Source organism: Daktulosphaira vitifoliae, unplaced genomic scaffold (assembly GCF_025091365.1).
Source record: "Daktulosphaira vitifoliae isolate Bord-2020 unplaced genomic scaffold, ASM2509136v1 Scaffold_4, whole genome shotgun sequence".
In the NCBI taxonomy this organism is placed as follows: domain Eukaryota; kingdom Metazoa; phylum Arthropoda; class Insecta; order Hemiptera; family Phylloxeridae; genus Daktulosphaira; species Daktulosphaira vitifoliae.
Window position 1 is genome coordinate 26,801,310 of NW_026099575.1, and position 17,388 is coordinate 26,818,697.

The window sequence follows — 17,388 nt, forward strand, 5'->3', positions numbered from 1 at the left end:
AAAAAAAAAAAAAAAAAAAAAAAAAAACACATCTTAGTAAAACCAATACCTTCTCAGCTTCGCATCGAAGCTAAAATAAGTAGTAATCTTTCATTTCATTCAAAAAATACTATATTCATTTTAGTAAAGTAATAACAATTAATATTATTTTAATATTAGAAGATGATTAAATTTATATTGTATTTTAATAAAGTCTTCTTGAGTTTAATTGGTATTGTATGATTTCCTTAAATTTTGTCATATGTGTTGCTAATTTTCTATTGGAAATATTTAAGAATTTAAAAAAATTATATAAAACCGCTAAATTAATATTAACAAAATAAAATCTTTTACATAACAAAAAACAATTTCTTTTACTTTAATTTACAAATATTTTTAAATAATTAATCATAAAACAAATTCAATTTTTTAAAGGGCAATCACAAATCAATGGAATTACAACAGACGATCATAAATTCAAAAACATTACCCCAATATGTAGTTAAAATTATTTATGATATTCAATTATACTTTTTTTCAAAACGTTTGTATTGTTAGATAACAATTTACAATATACACAAATTTGCTTAATATCTTACATATATAATTAAGAGTATAAAATAACTAAGTATGGATAGCTGAATTTCGGAACCTTACAGTTTAGTTAATAAAAAGTAATTAATTTAGTCAATTACGAAAAAATGTTCTAATTAGACATTTTTTATGGAATCGGTAGATTTTTTTTATAAATTATCGACTGCATATTAAGAAACAAGTTCATTTTCGTGTGACTGTAGTCTGGAAATATTTTCAGAAAAATATGAAATCAAAGTTTTTGTAAAAATTATAGTATTTATATAATAACATGCATATAGGTCTTCGAATTCTAGCACTAAAATAAAACGAAATAAGCATGCAAATGTATACTAAAAATCATATTTTACACTTAAAAATTATTTTTGAATTGTCTAAATGTAATGTTTCCTACCCTAATAAATATTTTTATAAAATGATAAACATTATTTTTAATACACGGTTTGGTCAATTATAGTCTAGTTTATTATAAGACACTATATTTGATACCATTTAATGGCTGTGTTAAGTTTTTTTGTAGTTGAATTATTGCTCTGAAATTGTTCCTATATTATGTGGAAAATTGTATTACCCATGAAAAAGGCGAGTTGAGTGTTTGAGATAACATAGTTGATGTAGGTGAAGAATACTGTATGAGCCTTGTAGTACGTTTGCTACTATGTTGGGTATGCTGGAAGTATTAATTCATCAAGCTTATAATAATTATACTCCTAGTATAAAAAATATATTTTTATTTTATAATAATGTAATATAGGTCATTATTTTATAAAACTGAAAACAAAGCATTTTTGTAATGTTTGGTTTAACTATGAATTTCTTGATCTATTATTACAAAAATATAATATAGTCTATTATTTGTAAACCTAGAAGTAGAACACTTATGTAATGTTTAGATTAATTGTAATTCCCCAAATTATTGTTACTAGACCAAGAAGTAAATATTTATAAACATATTTGAAAATTATTGCATTATGAATCTCTTGATCTATTATTACTAAAATATAATATAGTCTATTATTTGTAAACCTAGAAGTAGAACACTTTTGTAATGTTTGGATTAATTGTAATTCCCCGAATTATTGTTACTAGATCAGGAAGTAAATATTTATAAACCTTTTTGAAAATGATTACTATATGAATTTTATAAAAAGACAAACAAAATATTTTAGTATATAAGATGAAATGGAATGAATTGGAAAGAGAGAGAAAGAGAAGACCTCGGGAGTACCGAAGGTAATCTCTTTCCCTGTGGTACGTTTGTGACATTAAGTTTTTATTTTGTGTATTATTTATTTATCCGGTTTTAAGTGTATCAAAATTTTATATGTTTTATTTTTGATTGATTATATCTTTATTAACTACATTTTGCGTTATTATTGAACTACTAAAACTATAAGTTTAGAACAAAAAGATTGTTCCATAATTTAAATACAACAAAGTGATAATTTAAATACAACAATAATTATAAAGTTATAATATACAATAATTATTATTGTAGGCTTACGATTTAATTGTTATAGTATTTTATGTTAATTTATTTTAAAGACATTTAAATTAGTAATATTTTTTAAAATTTATTTCGTAAAAAGAATTTACGTCTCCGTTCGAGAATGATCCTATGATAATGAATTCTATCATTAATACTTATAATAACTTATTAAATACAAATCGTGGATGAATATGTTAAAGCTTTTATTGATGTCTTGTTACTTGAAAAGCTTAAGGTTGTATCCATTACAGTTGTATTGTTATTTGAGGCCTTACTGGAGCAAACAGATGATCGTATGGGTGCCTATACTAGGACAGTACACACACACCATCTCATAAGCTACGGGTTTATGGTGAAAACATCGGACGATGTGCCCTCCGAGCTCCTCGAACGCTACGGTATACCGCAATCACCGGTAATATACCGTGGGTCTGAGTTTCGCGAAGAGGTCGCCAAAGCATTTGTGATAGCTGTAACTGAAGTGACGCACAACATTTCTAATTTGTTACGCAAAACCAACGTTCCCATTCAAATGTCTGTTGATGATGTTCGCAGGCATGGGGAGAAAGCGGTATGTGACTTGTGCCGCACGGCATTCAAGGATTCCAACCCCAAAATCGCATACCACTGCCATTTATCGGACCGATTCAGACAGACGTTGTGCAATGCGTGTAACCTGAAAGTGAATACGGTAAATTTTATGCCGTGCTTCTAGCACAACCTTTCAGGTTACGACGCGCATTTCATCGTCACTGAATTGGGGTACGACGACCAAAGGATTTGGTACCGAATTCCGAGGAGAAGTATATTTTGGTCACGAAACACGTGACCAATAACTTCTCCATACGGTTTGTCGACACCTTCCGGTTCATGGCCTCCTCCCTGTTCACCTTGTCCGGTAACCTAATGACGCCCGACTTCGTTAAATTCTGGGAGACAGCCAAGGTGTTCCACCCGGAAGACAAGCCGTTGGTGACGTGTAAGGGCATATAAACCTACGAATATACTGATAGTTGGGCTAAATTGGACGAAACGGAGCTTCCACCTCAGGACGCTTTCTATAGTCAGTTGAGTGAGTCTAATATCGATGACGACGACTATAGACACGCCACGGAGATGCGGAACCGTTTCGGCTGCTCAACCCTTGGTGAGTACAGTGACCTATACCTTAAAATCGACGTGTTGTTATTGGCTGATGTGTATGAGAACTTTCGCGACATCTGTACTTCAACATACAATTTGGACCCGGCGCACTATTACACCACGCCCGGTTTTAGCTTCGATTGAATGTTGAAGTACACCGGGGTGAAGCTGGTGCTCTTGAACGACTACGAGATGCTACTGATGGTGAAACAGGGCATTCGTGATGGGCTAATGCAGGCCGTCAAGTACTATGCGAAAGCAAACAATGGCAAAACACCTGACTATGATCCCACAAAGCCTGAATCATGTATTGTGTATCAAGATTGTAAGTATTATATATAAATGCGAGAATTGAGCGGTGGTTTAAAAACGTTTAATGTATATAAGCAATAACCTCTACAGGTAGGCTATGAGTCATCCCATGCTGTACGGTGGCTTCCGATGGTATAAAGGAGCAGACCCTCTGGCCGACCTCCAATTGGTGTCAGACACTGGTAATAAGAGGCGTATATATGAAGTGGACGTATCATATCCACAAGAGCTGCATAACGAGTACAACGACTTGCCGTTCTTGCCTGGTAACGATGTACCACCGGGTTCCAAAGAGACCAAACTCATGGCCACTTTGAAACCCCATCAATGGTACATCGTGCACTATGTCAACTTAAAACAAGGACTGCAAGTCGATAAAGTATGTATAATTAACCTATAAACTATAAGCAATAATACTAATATAAATATTTATACTACAGGTGCACCGCGTTTTAGATTTTCAACAAAGTGCTTGCTTGAAACCATGTATCGAGTTGAACACTGAAATGCGGAAACAGGCGGCAAATGCTTTTGAAATAGCATTTTTCAAACTAATAAATAATGCATCTTTGGTAAGTGCATACTCAATGCTAAAGCAGTTGTGGGTTATTCGATAAATTTTTACATTTTATAGGGAAAACCATGGAGAACATACGGAAGCGTATCCGCATTGAGCTAGTCTCCAGTCCCGAACGTCTAAGAAAGCTCGCAATCCAGCCAACCTTCATCTTCATTTGATCAACCTTGTATTTGACTGTATCAAATACGGTGAAAGGTGGTGCGCCGTCATAACGGACACAAAGATTGTCAAGTTTATCTAACCTATATATGTCAGTTTAGCTGTGCTTAACTTTATCAAGACGCTAATGTACAAGTACTTTTATGACATATTAAAACCACATTATGGCAACGCAATCGAATTTGTTTACATGGATACTGGTGAGGCCACCGGTCTCGTCTAAAAACAAGCCGGACATCTTCTTCCTATCGGTGAAATAGCAAGGGTGATCCTTGGAAAGACTAAATACGTCCACGTGCACCAGTAAATCCGGGCATTAAGCTAAATTCTGGTAGAAGTCGCTGACTCTGAGCAAGTATATGAAGGAGTCTATGAAAAATATATAAATATTGTAAAAATATTTCTACTGTACGGTTCTTGTACTCACCTAGACAGTCTAGTTTCAAGGCCATAGACGACAGGATACACGAGAATAATAACACGTGGCACGTGGAGAGTTACAAACAAACAAACAAACTAATATAAGCGTGTTAAAAATTGCATATACAATCGTATTATCAACAAAAAATACCGAAATTTCTTTTTTATTCAAAAATTTTCCTAATACTTCCCAAATTTTAAAAAGACTTAAAATTTCAAATACTTTTTATTCGTGATGTTTTTCTCAAGTTATTACAATAAAAAAATGGCTTTTATTTAGTCAAATTTATTTTATTATATCATCGAAAAAAAAGTGCGATTTATAACAAACATATGTGTTCTTTTAAATTATTTTCAACGAATTTGTCATTATTTGTTTAATATATTTAAAAAAATTATAAGAAAAAAAATTTCGCATACACAACCACATTTTTTTTAATTCAAAAAGATAACCTTGATATAAGAGTCTATTTGTCTATAATTAATTTAATTTATAAATGTAACATAAAAAACGTTCTTTATTTAATTATTTAGCTAAATTATATAAGAGCTATTAAGTTTTCATTTTTATAATTTTATATATAAATGATTATGAGATCAATTTAAAATTTGCAAAAATAATTAGTAATCTTTCATTTTGTTCAAGGAAACACTATATTCATTTTAGTAAAACAATAATAATTAATACTATTTTATAATATTAGAAGATGATTAAATTTATATTGTATTTTACTAGTGTCTTGTTGAGTTTAATTGGTACAGTATGGTTTCCTCTATTAATTTTAATATATGCGTTGCTAATTTTCTATTGGAAATATTTAATAATTAATAATAGATAAATAAGAATAGATTAGACATAAAAAAATGATATAAAATGCGACATTAATATTATCAAAATAAAATCCTTTACATAACATGTACATATTTTTACATAAAAAAAAAAACAAAAAGAAAAACTTAATTTCAATAATATAGTTCTTTTGTTTTGAAATAAATTAATCAAAAAATAAATTAAATTTTTTACAGGGCAATCACAGAACATTAGATCATTTTTTTCTGATCCCTTCAAAAACATAACACCAATATGTAATTAAAAATAACTTTGATATTTACTTATACTTTTTTTTTATACATTTTTATTATTGCTTTAAAATTTACAATTTATACAATTTTGTATAATAAGTAACATGAATAATTATTATTCATTGATATAAATTAATTTGGCCAGTTATGAGAACATTTTTGAAATCAGTTCCATATTGATGGAATTGGTAGAATTTTTATGAATTATTGACTGCTTATTAAGGGATAAGTTTGTTTTCGTGTGACTGTAGTCTGGAAACATTTACAAAAAATTCGGAATAAAAGTTTTTGTAATAATTATAATACAATTGGTCTATAGGTCCTTAAACTTTATGCATTAAAATAAAACGAAATAAGCATGCAAATGTACACTAAAAATCATATTTTATACAAGGGCGCAACTTGAAAATTATTTTTGAGTTGTCTTAATGTAATTTTCCCTGCCCTATTAAATATTTTCATAAAATGATAAGCATTGCTTTAATACACGGCCTGATTAATTTTAGTTTGGTTTAATTTTAGACGCCAGATTTGATACCATTTAATAGCTGTATTAAGTTTTTTTTTTGTAGTTGGATTGTTGCTCTGGATTAGTTTCAATATTTCATTGTAAAAATGGTATTGTCCATGAAAAGGGCGAGTTGAGTGTTTGAGATAAGAGGAACATAGTTGATGTAGGTGAAGAATACTGTTGGAGACAAGTTATGAGCCCGCTGCTATGCTGGGCATGCTAGAAGTGTTTTCTTCGACATAGACGGTGAAACTTCTGTTTTAGAGAAAAGATTTGATTATGATTTTCAAATCTGTGGTACTTAGTTTGTAAATTTTTTAAAGAAGATTATGATGCCAGAAGCGATTGAAGGCTTTCTCAGCGTGCAACATGACTGCATAAGTTGATAGATTGTTCATGTTTGTGGCAATCATTTGGCTACACCAGTTAGTAAATGGTAAAATGCTAACTGCACTGTTCATATGCTTGGATTACTTTGGTTTTTTAAGAGGTTTAGGTCCCTATAGCGTTGTTTCTTTCCATATATTTCTCTGAGTATTTCAGAAGGAAGATGGTATTTGAAAATGTTATTTTATTTGGAGTCGGTATTACCTATTGTCACTCGATAACCATGATGATTATGTTAGTTGACTAAGCGCATGGCCAATGTCTAGTTTGATCTTCAAGTGAATGGTTAAAGTTGGTAGATGATGGTTTTGGAAAACCTCAAACAGTTTATTGGGTTGCTATTGATGATGTAGAAATAACAGTGGACTACGATACTTCTAGCAGGAACTGATTATGATGGAATGATTGGTTGTTTTTGATTGTTTGTGATATTTATTGTAGAATGCAGCAGTCTTATCTAGTCAATATCTAGTACATCAGGCCAATCTCTGCGCTGTGGGTGCATGTACAGAATATTGTCTGCAGTCATTGCACAGCCACTGTGTTATAGTGATGCTGAGAGTTGAAGCCACATGCCGTATTTAAATAGTTGTTAGCCAGAACATGTTTTTCAGGGGCATGTTCAGCAGTTAAAGTTAATGAAAACGAATATAACCTCTTCGGACTCCTTTAATCTAGGCGTGGCACTTATCTTGAAAGAGTAATAGATTGTTTCTGCTCTACAGACGTGTATGTATTCTCGAGTAACAAGGTCAATATTGATGCTGATGGTGAACTAATTATGATGATAAAATAACTGACAACACTTTTGATATAAATATTATTTCGTTTTTAATAATTATTACCTTCTTAGACTATGTTTAAATATTAAAATAATTAAATTAATATAATAAAATAAAAACTATGCGTTTAGCATGTCTAAGATTACAAAAAATGTTTAAAAAAATTAAATCAATATGATTATTGAATCAAATGTTACAAATTTATGTTATAAAACATTTCTGATGATCACTATACAGTTAAAATAATATTAATTTTGAAATAAAAACTTTATATCATTCAATCTATGTTTTAACTGTGTAATTTAAACAACTTTTAATTCACCTTGCATATAATAATTATACTTTTAGTATACAAAATATATTTTTGTTTTATAATTATTATATAGTATAGTAGTAATTATTATTATTTACTGTTCTTTTTAAAATACTTAAGAATTAATTGTTATTTTATTTTATGTTAAATATAATTAAATTAGTAATATTTTTTTTAAATTCATTTCGTAAAAGTAATTTACGTCTCCGATCGAGGATGATCCTAAGACAGCAATGACCAGCGACAATAATACTTTTAATATTTTACAAAATACGAATTATGTATTTCGACATTTATGAAAAAATATTTTATCTAGTAATTTAATTTTTAGGTGACCCAAATGAAGATTCAATAAACAGTAATTAGAAATTTATTAGTATATATTTGAGTTATTATAAACATGATAAAAAAAATTACTTAAATAAAATTTTGGTTTTATATTTTATTATTGCCACATGATCAATTATACATTTTAAATAAAAAAACGGTAGCACAGTGGGGTCGCGACATAGTGGAGATATTGCATAGTTGGGTCCAGTATAGATTTAATCTGACAGTGATTAAAATCACTATCATAAGAAACGCTTCGATGCAAATCTGTAGATAGTGTTTAATTTTAAAAAATTGGTGGATTATTCCAAAAAATACGTGATCTGCTATTAAAATAAAATACAAAACCCATAATTTTAATACAAAAATAGCATATTTTTGAATACGGTAGCCATTTGCGCATAGGAGATAGGTCGTCGGGACAAATTTTTTTTTTCATTTTGGAGTACATAAAATAAGCTTTAATTTTATATGTGATTAAAGGACGCAGTATTTCCGGAACATTTTCAAAAGTTAGTTTTTGTAAAAAAGTTGCTATTTTAAATCCCCCCCGTGAGCAGAATAAGTGTTAGATATACAAAAAAAATGATATCAAACAAAAGGAAATTACCTAAGGTTTCAATATAAAAAAATATTATGTTGATTTGTTAATATTTGAAAAAGTTAAGGCAGTTTTAAGTACAAAAAACTACCTTATAGAAGGTGATTTTTATCGCAAATATTACATTTTTTTTTAAATTTCGACAGCAATTTGCACATAGTAGATAAGATGTCGGGACAAATTTTTTTTTTATTTTATAGTACATAAAATAAGCTTTAATTTAATATATATTTAAAGGACGCAGTATTTCCGGAACATTTTCAAAAATTGAGTTGAAAAAGTTACTTTTTTGTAAAAAAGTTGATATTTTAAATCCCCCCCAATGAGCAGGATAAGTGTTAGATTTTCAAAAAAATGATATCAAATGAAAGGAAAATATCTATGGTTTCAATATAAATAAATATTATGTTGATTTGTTAATGTTTGAAAAAGTTATGGAAGTTTTAAGAAAAAAAAGTGAAAAAAATGAAAACATTTACCGATTTTTAAATTTGTAATTTTTTTTGGAGATTTCTCCCATTTACGAGGAACGAGAGACATTTTTTTAATTTTTAAAGATAATGTCTTCAACTAGATACGATTTGTGATCTTTTGACGCATTTTTGAAAGAAATCGGTCCAGTGAGAGCTGATAAAAAGTGACAAAGAAGAAACAGACAAAAAAAACACATCATAGTAAAATTAATACCTTCTCAGCTTCGCATCGAAGCTAATAAGTAATCATATTTAGTTTTTATTTAAACTAAAATATATTTTAAAAATTATACGTTTTTATGATAATGGTAAAATTTTAATTGTTTAATTTATAGAGAATTCAGAAGATATGTCAAAAGGTAACTGAAAACATAATTATATTTATTTATTCAATTAAATTTATTAACAGGCTAATTTTTAGCCCTATAAGGGTGTTAATTACATACACTAATAAACATGAAATAAGTCTAAATTGTACAATAAAAACTGTCTTTATAAACACATTTGAAAACAAGTTTCTAAACGGCTAAATGTTTTTAAAAATAGCCTTATATTTTGTATCTAGTCGGAAGTCCGAATTTGGACGAGAAAGTATTAGTTCAAAAATTGTTATCGATTAGTTATTATTTTTTAAATAATTTTCTATTTTATTAGCCAATTTAATACATACGTTTACATTTAAAGAATAAAATACATAATAAAATAGACATTTATGTAATAATAGTGAAATTTGTTAACTGTTTAATTTATAGAAAATACAAAAAAAATCCCAGATGGTATGTAATTGAAAATATACTTCTATTCTTTAATCCAAATACTGTAAGTATGATGAATAAATTCATTCATTGATTATTAAAATTATTAAGTTGTTAGTAACAGATTTAACTATCACTTGTCAATTAAATCTTCATAAATTTATTATATACAGTCGTAAATTAATTAGCCAATAATCAACAAATTCTTGTTAATCGGATTAGTCAACTCATGGAATATTCGTTTTAATTTTGATAACCCAATTTATCTAAATACTTTTAACGTGCAACATTTGTATAGATTTGTTATGTCATTTTTGTGAGTCGGAGGAGAACTCGGTTACCTTTTACCCCTGTGGTCACATTACAGGAAACTATTGCGCAAATAAATTCTTAAGACGAGATGGTAATTGTCCTTTTTGTTTGCAAAAGATAATATATTATAAAGATATTGGTAGGTAATTTTTTACATTACAATATTTAAAAAAAATAATTATTGGATAATATAATAAAAGTATATATTTATAGTTAATTTGGAAGATCATGATTTTGAAAGCCAAAGCCCATACCGATTTCGTTCCCTTACTGAAAAAGAGTTGAATAATTTAAAGTCTAAAATTAAGAAAGGTATGACTGACGAAGAATTTATGGCACGTTTTTGGTACCTTCGACGCTGCCAAGAACCAGATTATTATATGCTGTTGCGCATTGAATGTAGAATTATAACTAAGGCAGATCGTAGAAATATCGCTAAGTTAAAGAAGGCAATTTTGTCCGGCGACATTCCAGAAATAACTGTATACAAAAAATATTTTAGAGCATTATTAAATGACACGGAAACTACAATGTTAAATGGATATTATAATAAATTCCAAACAGGTTACACAAAATACGAACTTAAAATACGAAAGAATTACCTCAACTTCACATATACGTAATTATTTATAGATTTCAGAATTTAGTAAAACAATTTTTATATTGTGTATACACTATAAGTTTTTTTTAATAATTAAGATATAATAAAAACTCATTAAGCAAACAATTTATTTTATAAAAGTAACAAAATTTGTGTTAAATAATAAAGGAGATATTACGGTTTTTTTTTTTTATTAATTTTTTAAATATCTTAGTGAAGTAGTCTAATATAATTTTAATATATTAATAATATTTTTTAGCGCGAAAAATAATTAATTATTTTACATAAATTATTTTATTCGGAATTGGTATTCGAAAATTGTCTATTTTTCATTCATCCAGACTAAATTGTGACGCTTCTTTATACAAGTAGGAGTTTTATCTTTAAAATATATTGCTTACTAGACTTTTGATCTTATTCAGCATTTAATCAATTCTGTAACACTTTTGCCCCCTTACATATTTTTGTACTAATTTAGACGACCTAAGGTATGCAAGCAATTTTGATAACGATACGTAAAACGATCACAAATCTAATTGAAGACATTGTCTTTTAAATTAGAAAAAAATTTCCTTCGTTCACTATAAATGGCGGAGATCCTCAAAAATTATGATATTTAAAATCGTTAAATTTCGACATTTTTTAAAAAAAATTTTCTTAAAATAGTCATAACTTTTTGAAAAGTTAACGAAATGTACAATTACTCTATAATTTCTCTTTAAATATTACAGTATTAAATTATTGAATATCAATTTCATATTAAATTCAATTACAACAATTAGTATTTATTCATATATTATACTTATCAGAAAACTACTAATTAGGATATAAATAGAGAAATAGGAGTTTATATTGCTTTTGGAATTAACCACCAATTTCTTAAAATTAAACACTATCTACAGATTCGCATCGAAGCGTTTCTTATGATAGTGGTTTTAATCACTGACAGGTATCAACTATACTTGTCCCAATTATCCCACGTCCATATTGTGTCGTAACCCCACTGAGCTACCGTTTTATTTTTATATATATAGATCATAAGAAATCGGGCGGTGAAGTCTCCGGTTCACCAGGGTGGCAACCTATAGCCTGACTTGCCCGGGCCAGAGTGCACCAACTCAAGGCGGGTAGGCAGCTGCTGAAACGCAAGTTGATGACGCATTGCCGAAAACCACACAGAGGTTTTCCGTACCGTGGGCGGGACGGGTGGCCCAGATGATGGCCTAGTCACTGTCTGCCGTCCAGATACTCGTTATCAGACGAGTGAAACTCACATGGACAATAAAGATTATAAGAAATGCTTCGATGCAAATCAGTAGATAGTGTTTAAATTGAAAAAATTGTTGGATTATTCCAAAAGCAGTTCATTGATGTATGAATATAATATATATAAATAAATACTTACTTTAGTAACTATTTAGTATGAAATTGATATTCAATAATTTTATATCGTAATTTTTACGAAGAAATTTTAATTAATTATTAAGTAGTTGTATATTACATTGCTAATATAGTAAACGTATAAAAAAATAGAAGGGTTTGATGCAAAATTTTTCAAAAACTAATTTTTTGTTAATTATGAATACTGGTCTACTTTTAGTCAATTTAAATCATCTCTTTTTTTTTAAGATTATCACTAGTTTGTAAAAAAACAAGCATATTTACAAATAAAAAAATGAATTATAAACAAAAAAAAAAAATTTGTTTTCAAATTATTACTGATTTGATTTTTAATATGTTAAAAATAATCAGTTCAAATTTTCAATTTTAACCTATTTTTTTGGTTCTTTAAAGTTGATGAAAAATTTTTGATAAAGATTTATGAAAGTTTAAAGTAAAAAAAATTGAATATATTACCATAACTTTTAACTCAATTACAAGTTTAAAATTGACATCTAGGCCAGTCAACAAAGGAAAAATTGCGGAAAAAATTTCCTACCAAATTTTGTTTTTTTAAAAGTTGAATTAAAATATTTATAATGACATACTAATAGTACTCAAGATTGGAATTGAGCTTTTTTTTTAAATCCTCGCAAAAGTTCAAAAATATGAGCTTTCATAATTTTCTCAAAAAAAAAAATTTAACTTACAAAAAAAAGTTTCGTACAAAAGTTGTTTAAAAGACAATTATAAATAAAAATATAATCTTATATTTTTTCATTTAAACAAATATTTTTCGAGTTACATTACATTTAATATGAGTAATAAAATTTATATTCCATTTTTTTCATTTTACGGATACTTTTTATCATGTTATACTTACATTAGACACAATGTTATAAATGCATATGTGTGTATGTGTGAGTTTATTTATTTATTGTATCATTAAAGTGTAGTGTATATTAATATACAAGCGATAGAGTAGGTAATTGATTTGACGCTATATTATTTAAACCCAACTAAACGCTAAATTGTACATTCCGAAACAACAATCATATTATGTCAATTGCCACCGGGATTTCTGGTAATCTTTTTCTTTTTCTTTGCCTTAATCCCAACTACTTGGGGTCGGCCACCCTTATCCTAAGATTCGACATAACACGATCTCCCACATCTTCTACGCTCACATCAGCTGTCCTCAAATCGCATTCAATAGCATCCCTCCATCTCTTTTTTGGTCTTCCTCTATCTCTTCTTCCTTCAACATTCATTTCTATAACTGTTCTTACAGCTTCCGATTCTTCTCTCCTCATAACATGACTAAACAATCTAAGTCTATTTTCTATCATCTTATCCACGATTCACGCAACACCTATACTTCCTCTTATATGCTCGTTCCTTATCCTATCTTCTCTAAGCACTCCACTCATCTAACTAAGCATTCTCATCTTTATTACACTTATTCTCTGCTCTACTTTCTTATCAAACGCCCAACACTATGAACCATACATCATAGCTGGCCTCACAATTTCATACTAAATTTAAAAACTATAATTAGTATTTATTGATATATTATATTTTAAAATCAAAGAACTACTAATCAGGATATAATTAAAGAAATAAGAGTTGATGTTGCTTTTGGAATAATCCACCAATTTCTCTAAAGGAAACACTATCTACAGATTTGCATCGAAGCGTTTTTTATGATAGTGATTTCAATCACTGTCAGATATCATCTATACTTGTCCCATCTATGCCTCGTTCACACTGTGCCTAAACCCTACTGTGCTACCGTTTTTTTCTATTATATTGCAACGTAGCCTATCATTAAACGCATAAAAACCGGACATCAATATTATGTAATGAAAAATATTATGATAGTCTTCTTTATAATAATTTAAATTTTGTACATATAATTGGACTTCATTGATTTTATTGTTTAGTCGTATTATTACATCATTGCATTCATCTTTATTATAAAATTAAATATTTTTCACTATATCATCAAACATCAATAAATTAATTCTCATTACATCAGCACACCTGATATAAAGTTCATCAATCCCTTTGAGTTTTAGATTACTAATATTATCAGAAGAAATCTTTTTAAAATGCATTGAAGTGACTTCTAAATGACTTTGCATATTTTTAGGAAATATTTTTAAGTCTACTAAATTTCCAATGATTTCTTTAATTGATTCGTTCATAAGATTTAATTGGGATTCAAATACATTAGATCTAGTTTCGATTTCATAGAAATCCACATCGGCACTAAAATATATTTTTTTCAGTAAATTAGCTAATGTACATATTAAAGAGTACACAGGGTGAATTGTCGCAGCTAGAATTTGTTGCTGATATGAATAAACACATTCTACGTTAAAATCGCGTTGTATCATCTCATATAATGTAGTTATATTTGCTGTTTGTCCTTTCTTTAGTTTTACACTTATGGTAACGTTCCTTAGTAAGTCCATAGGGTCTGAACTACCAGTTAATAAATCTATCCCATTAGTGGGTCTTTTATCTTGAAATAAGCCTGATAGTAAAATACTCTTGGGATGTAAGCGATTTTGTATTTTGTCTACTGGATGGGAATTTCGTTCTGGTTTTTCTATTATTACACGTTTAAACTCAACTTGGGTTTCATCCAACTTTTTCAACGTTTCCAATTTTTCCAATTTACTATTTACAATATGTTTTTTATTGTAATCTGATACTTTTGGTAATAATTTAATTAAATAATCAAATTTTGGATGTTTGTCATCAAATCTATGGTCATAACAGAAATCTTGTGAATTAAAATAATTCATTTTATCATTTATACAATCATGTATAAGGCTGTGTCTCAGATAATGAGTTATATAATGGGTATTTTTTCGAAATTCTCTTATAAAAAGTCTGTACCCTGTTAATTTTTTTTCTGCCTTTCTCAATTCGACATATGTATAGAATCTTAAAGTGTTATAAATATTATTTAAATATAAATTTAATGCAATCAATCCATATGCGAAGGAATATGGATTAAAACGCCTTTGCAAATTTGAAACTTCGATATCATTTTTATAATCATAATATATATTTTCCAACAAAGTTAAAACAACTTCTCTCATATTTTTTATTTCGTTTTCAAATTCTTCAATTATACTAACAGGAATTGGATTTTTCGATGCAATTTTTTTCAAATAAATTACTTTTGTTTCGAGATAATAAAGCATATGCTTAGAATAGTAGCAGTTGAGTTTACTATCACTTAACACAAAATTATTCAAATTTAGAGATAGTATAAAACTAACAATGAGTATTTTATTGGTTGTAATAATTCAAATAATTTTAACTGCTATTTTAGTATAATTAAATAAATAACTAAAATACATAACATCTGACAGCACTTAAATTCCACAGCCAAAATACAAAATACATCATTTTTATTCTTTTAATTGAATTTAAGAATAAAAGTATATTTGATTTTAAAAAAGTAAGTGCTATGATTTTTGTCGAATTATTAAATTTTTTCTTCCCATGAAAGCGTTTGTATTATTTAAATGATGTGAAAGCAATATTTTGGTACTTTTACAATCCTCAAAACCTTTTTTATACAAATTTATAATTATAGCATAAACTTGAATAATAAAGTAGTAGAAAAATGTTCAGTTTTAACCTTTTTATAACTTCTGTAAAGGTCATATTTATGTTATAACTTCTAGGAATTTATTCAACATTTGAACAAATTGACATTAAGGTGCCACATACAAAATCAAGAGGTATTAGAGATAACATGTTTTATTATTTATTTTTATATAATTTTACATAAAAATAGTAGTTTTAGAAATACTTATATTGTAGCTTACATATTGACAGTAGAGAAAAATTATAGAAATGTCATGAGTAAGTACCCAAAAACTTATTAAAATCAAAAATAAAATATACACAGACATTTCATAACCTAAAGTTTGTCAAGTTATGTAATAAAAAGTATTTTATTATAAATATTATATCATATTGCAGTTTTCTTAATTATTTTTTTATAATTAATTCAATTTTTCCATCAAGTGATAAACTAAAACATAATAAAAATACATATTTTAAAAATGTTTATATTAAGATGTTTATTTATTAATTATAAACAATTGTAATAGGAGTTATAGCAATAGTTAAAACTTATTTTTATCAAAAATTTGTGTAAATCATACACATTTGAATATAAATAAAAATCTGTGGCTTATATTCAAAAGATGAATAGTCAAAAAAAAAAGATGTATTAAATTTTTTTTCATATGTATAGAGGAATATGTTTTGTATTTGTCAAAGTTACAGATTAATATTATGAGAAGGTTTTTTGCATTTCGGTAAAGTAAGATTTTACGTAAGATGCCATTGAAATTTTTAATTTGTTTTTGCTTTCCAGAAAGATTGATAAAATTGACAAAACGTTTTTTTTCCTAAAAGGAAGAAAAAATGTATTTGATCACATAATTTAATACATTTTTAGATCAAATAATTTTCTTCTTGCACAAAAATAAAAAAATTATAATGTTTTCTGTGAAAATGAGTGTATTTCCTGAAATAAATAGTATCAATTTATTTGTGTATTTTTATTATATTGAAGAATTGTATATTTGAATTTAAAAAATGTTATTGTTTTGAATTTTAACAAATTTTTCAATATTGTCTACCATTTATAGGGATTGTATTATTTATAATTTATTATATATTTACTGGAGTTTTCTTAAAAATTTTTTTTACAACTATTTTATTATTTCCTTCATGTGATAAACTAAAACATAATAAATTTTTAGCTTCGATGCGAAGCTGAGAAGGTATTGGTTTTACTATGATGTGTTTTTTTTGTTTTTTTTTGTGTCTGTTACCATTTTTACTGAGCTCTCACCAAACGGATTTCTTTCAACGATACGTCAAAAGATCACAAATCGTATCTAGTTGAAGACATTACCCTCAAAAATTAAAAAAATTTCCCTCGTTCCCTGTAAATGGAGGAAACCTTCAAAAAAATTTAAAAATCGCTAATTATCAAAATTTTAACTTTTTCAAAAATGAATATATCAATATAATTTTTTTTTATAGATGCTTGATATCTTTATCTATCATTTGGTATATATTTTTTGTAAATCTGACACTTAACTTGCCCACAGGGGGGATTTAAAATTTTTTTCACAAAAAATT

General features: G+C 27.6%; 2 protein-coding genes across 3 annotated transcripts in view; one reads left to right on the forward strand and one right to left on the reverse strand.

The window, feature by feature from the left end:
- Positions 1-17,388, reverse strand: part of LOC126904067 (uncharacterized) — a 140,832-nt gene that overhangs the window by 121,706 nt on the left and 1,738 nt on the right. The window lies entirely within an intron of this gene.
- On the forward strand, positions 5,258-10,998 carry LOC126904092 (uncharacterized). 2 transcript variants are annotated; one of them, XM_050682813.1, is made up of 7 exons: positions 5,258-5,432; positions 5,703-5,762; positions 8,084-8,110; positions 9,492-9,515; positions 9,909-9,932; positions 10,210-10,362; positions 10,437-10,998. In XM_050682813.1, exons 1-7 carry the CDS (start codon positions 5,384-5,386, stop codon positions 10,844-10,846), a joined length of 747 nt encoding a protein of 248 aa, XP_050538770.1. In that variant the 5' UTR covers positions 5,258-5,383; the 3' UTR covers positions 10,847-10,998. The 2 variants fall into 2 exon arrangements, with proteins under 2 accessions (XP_050538770.1, XP_050538771.1); XM_050682814.1 differs by lacking the exon at positions 5,703-5,762.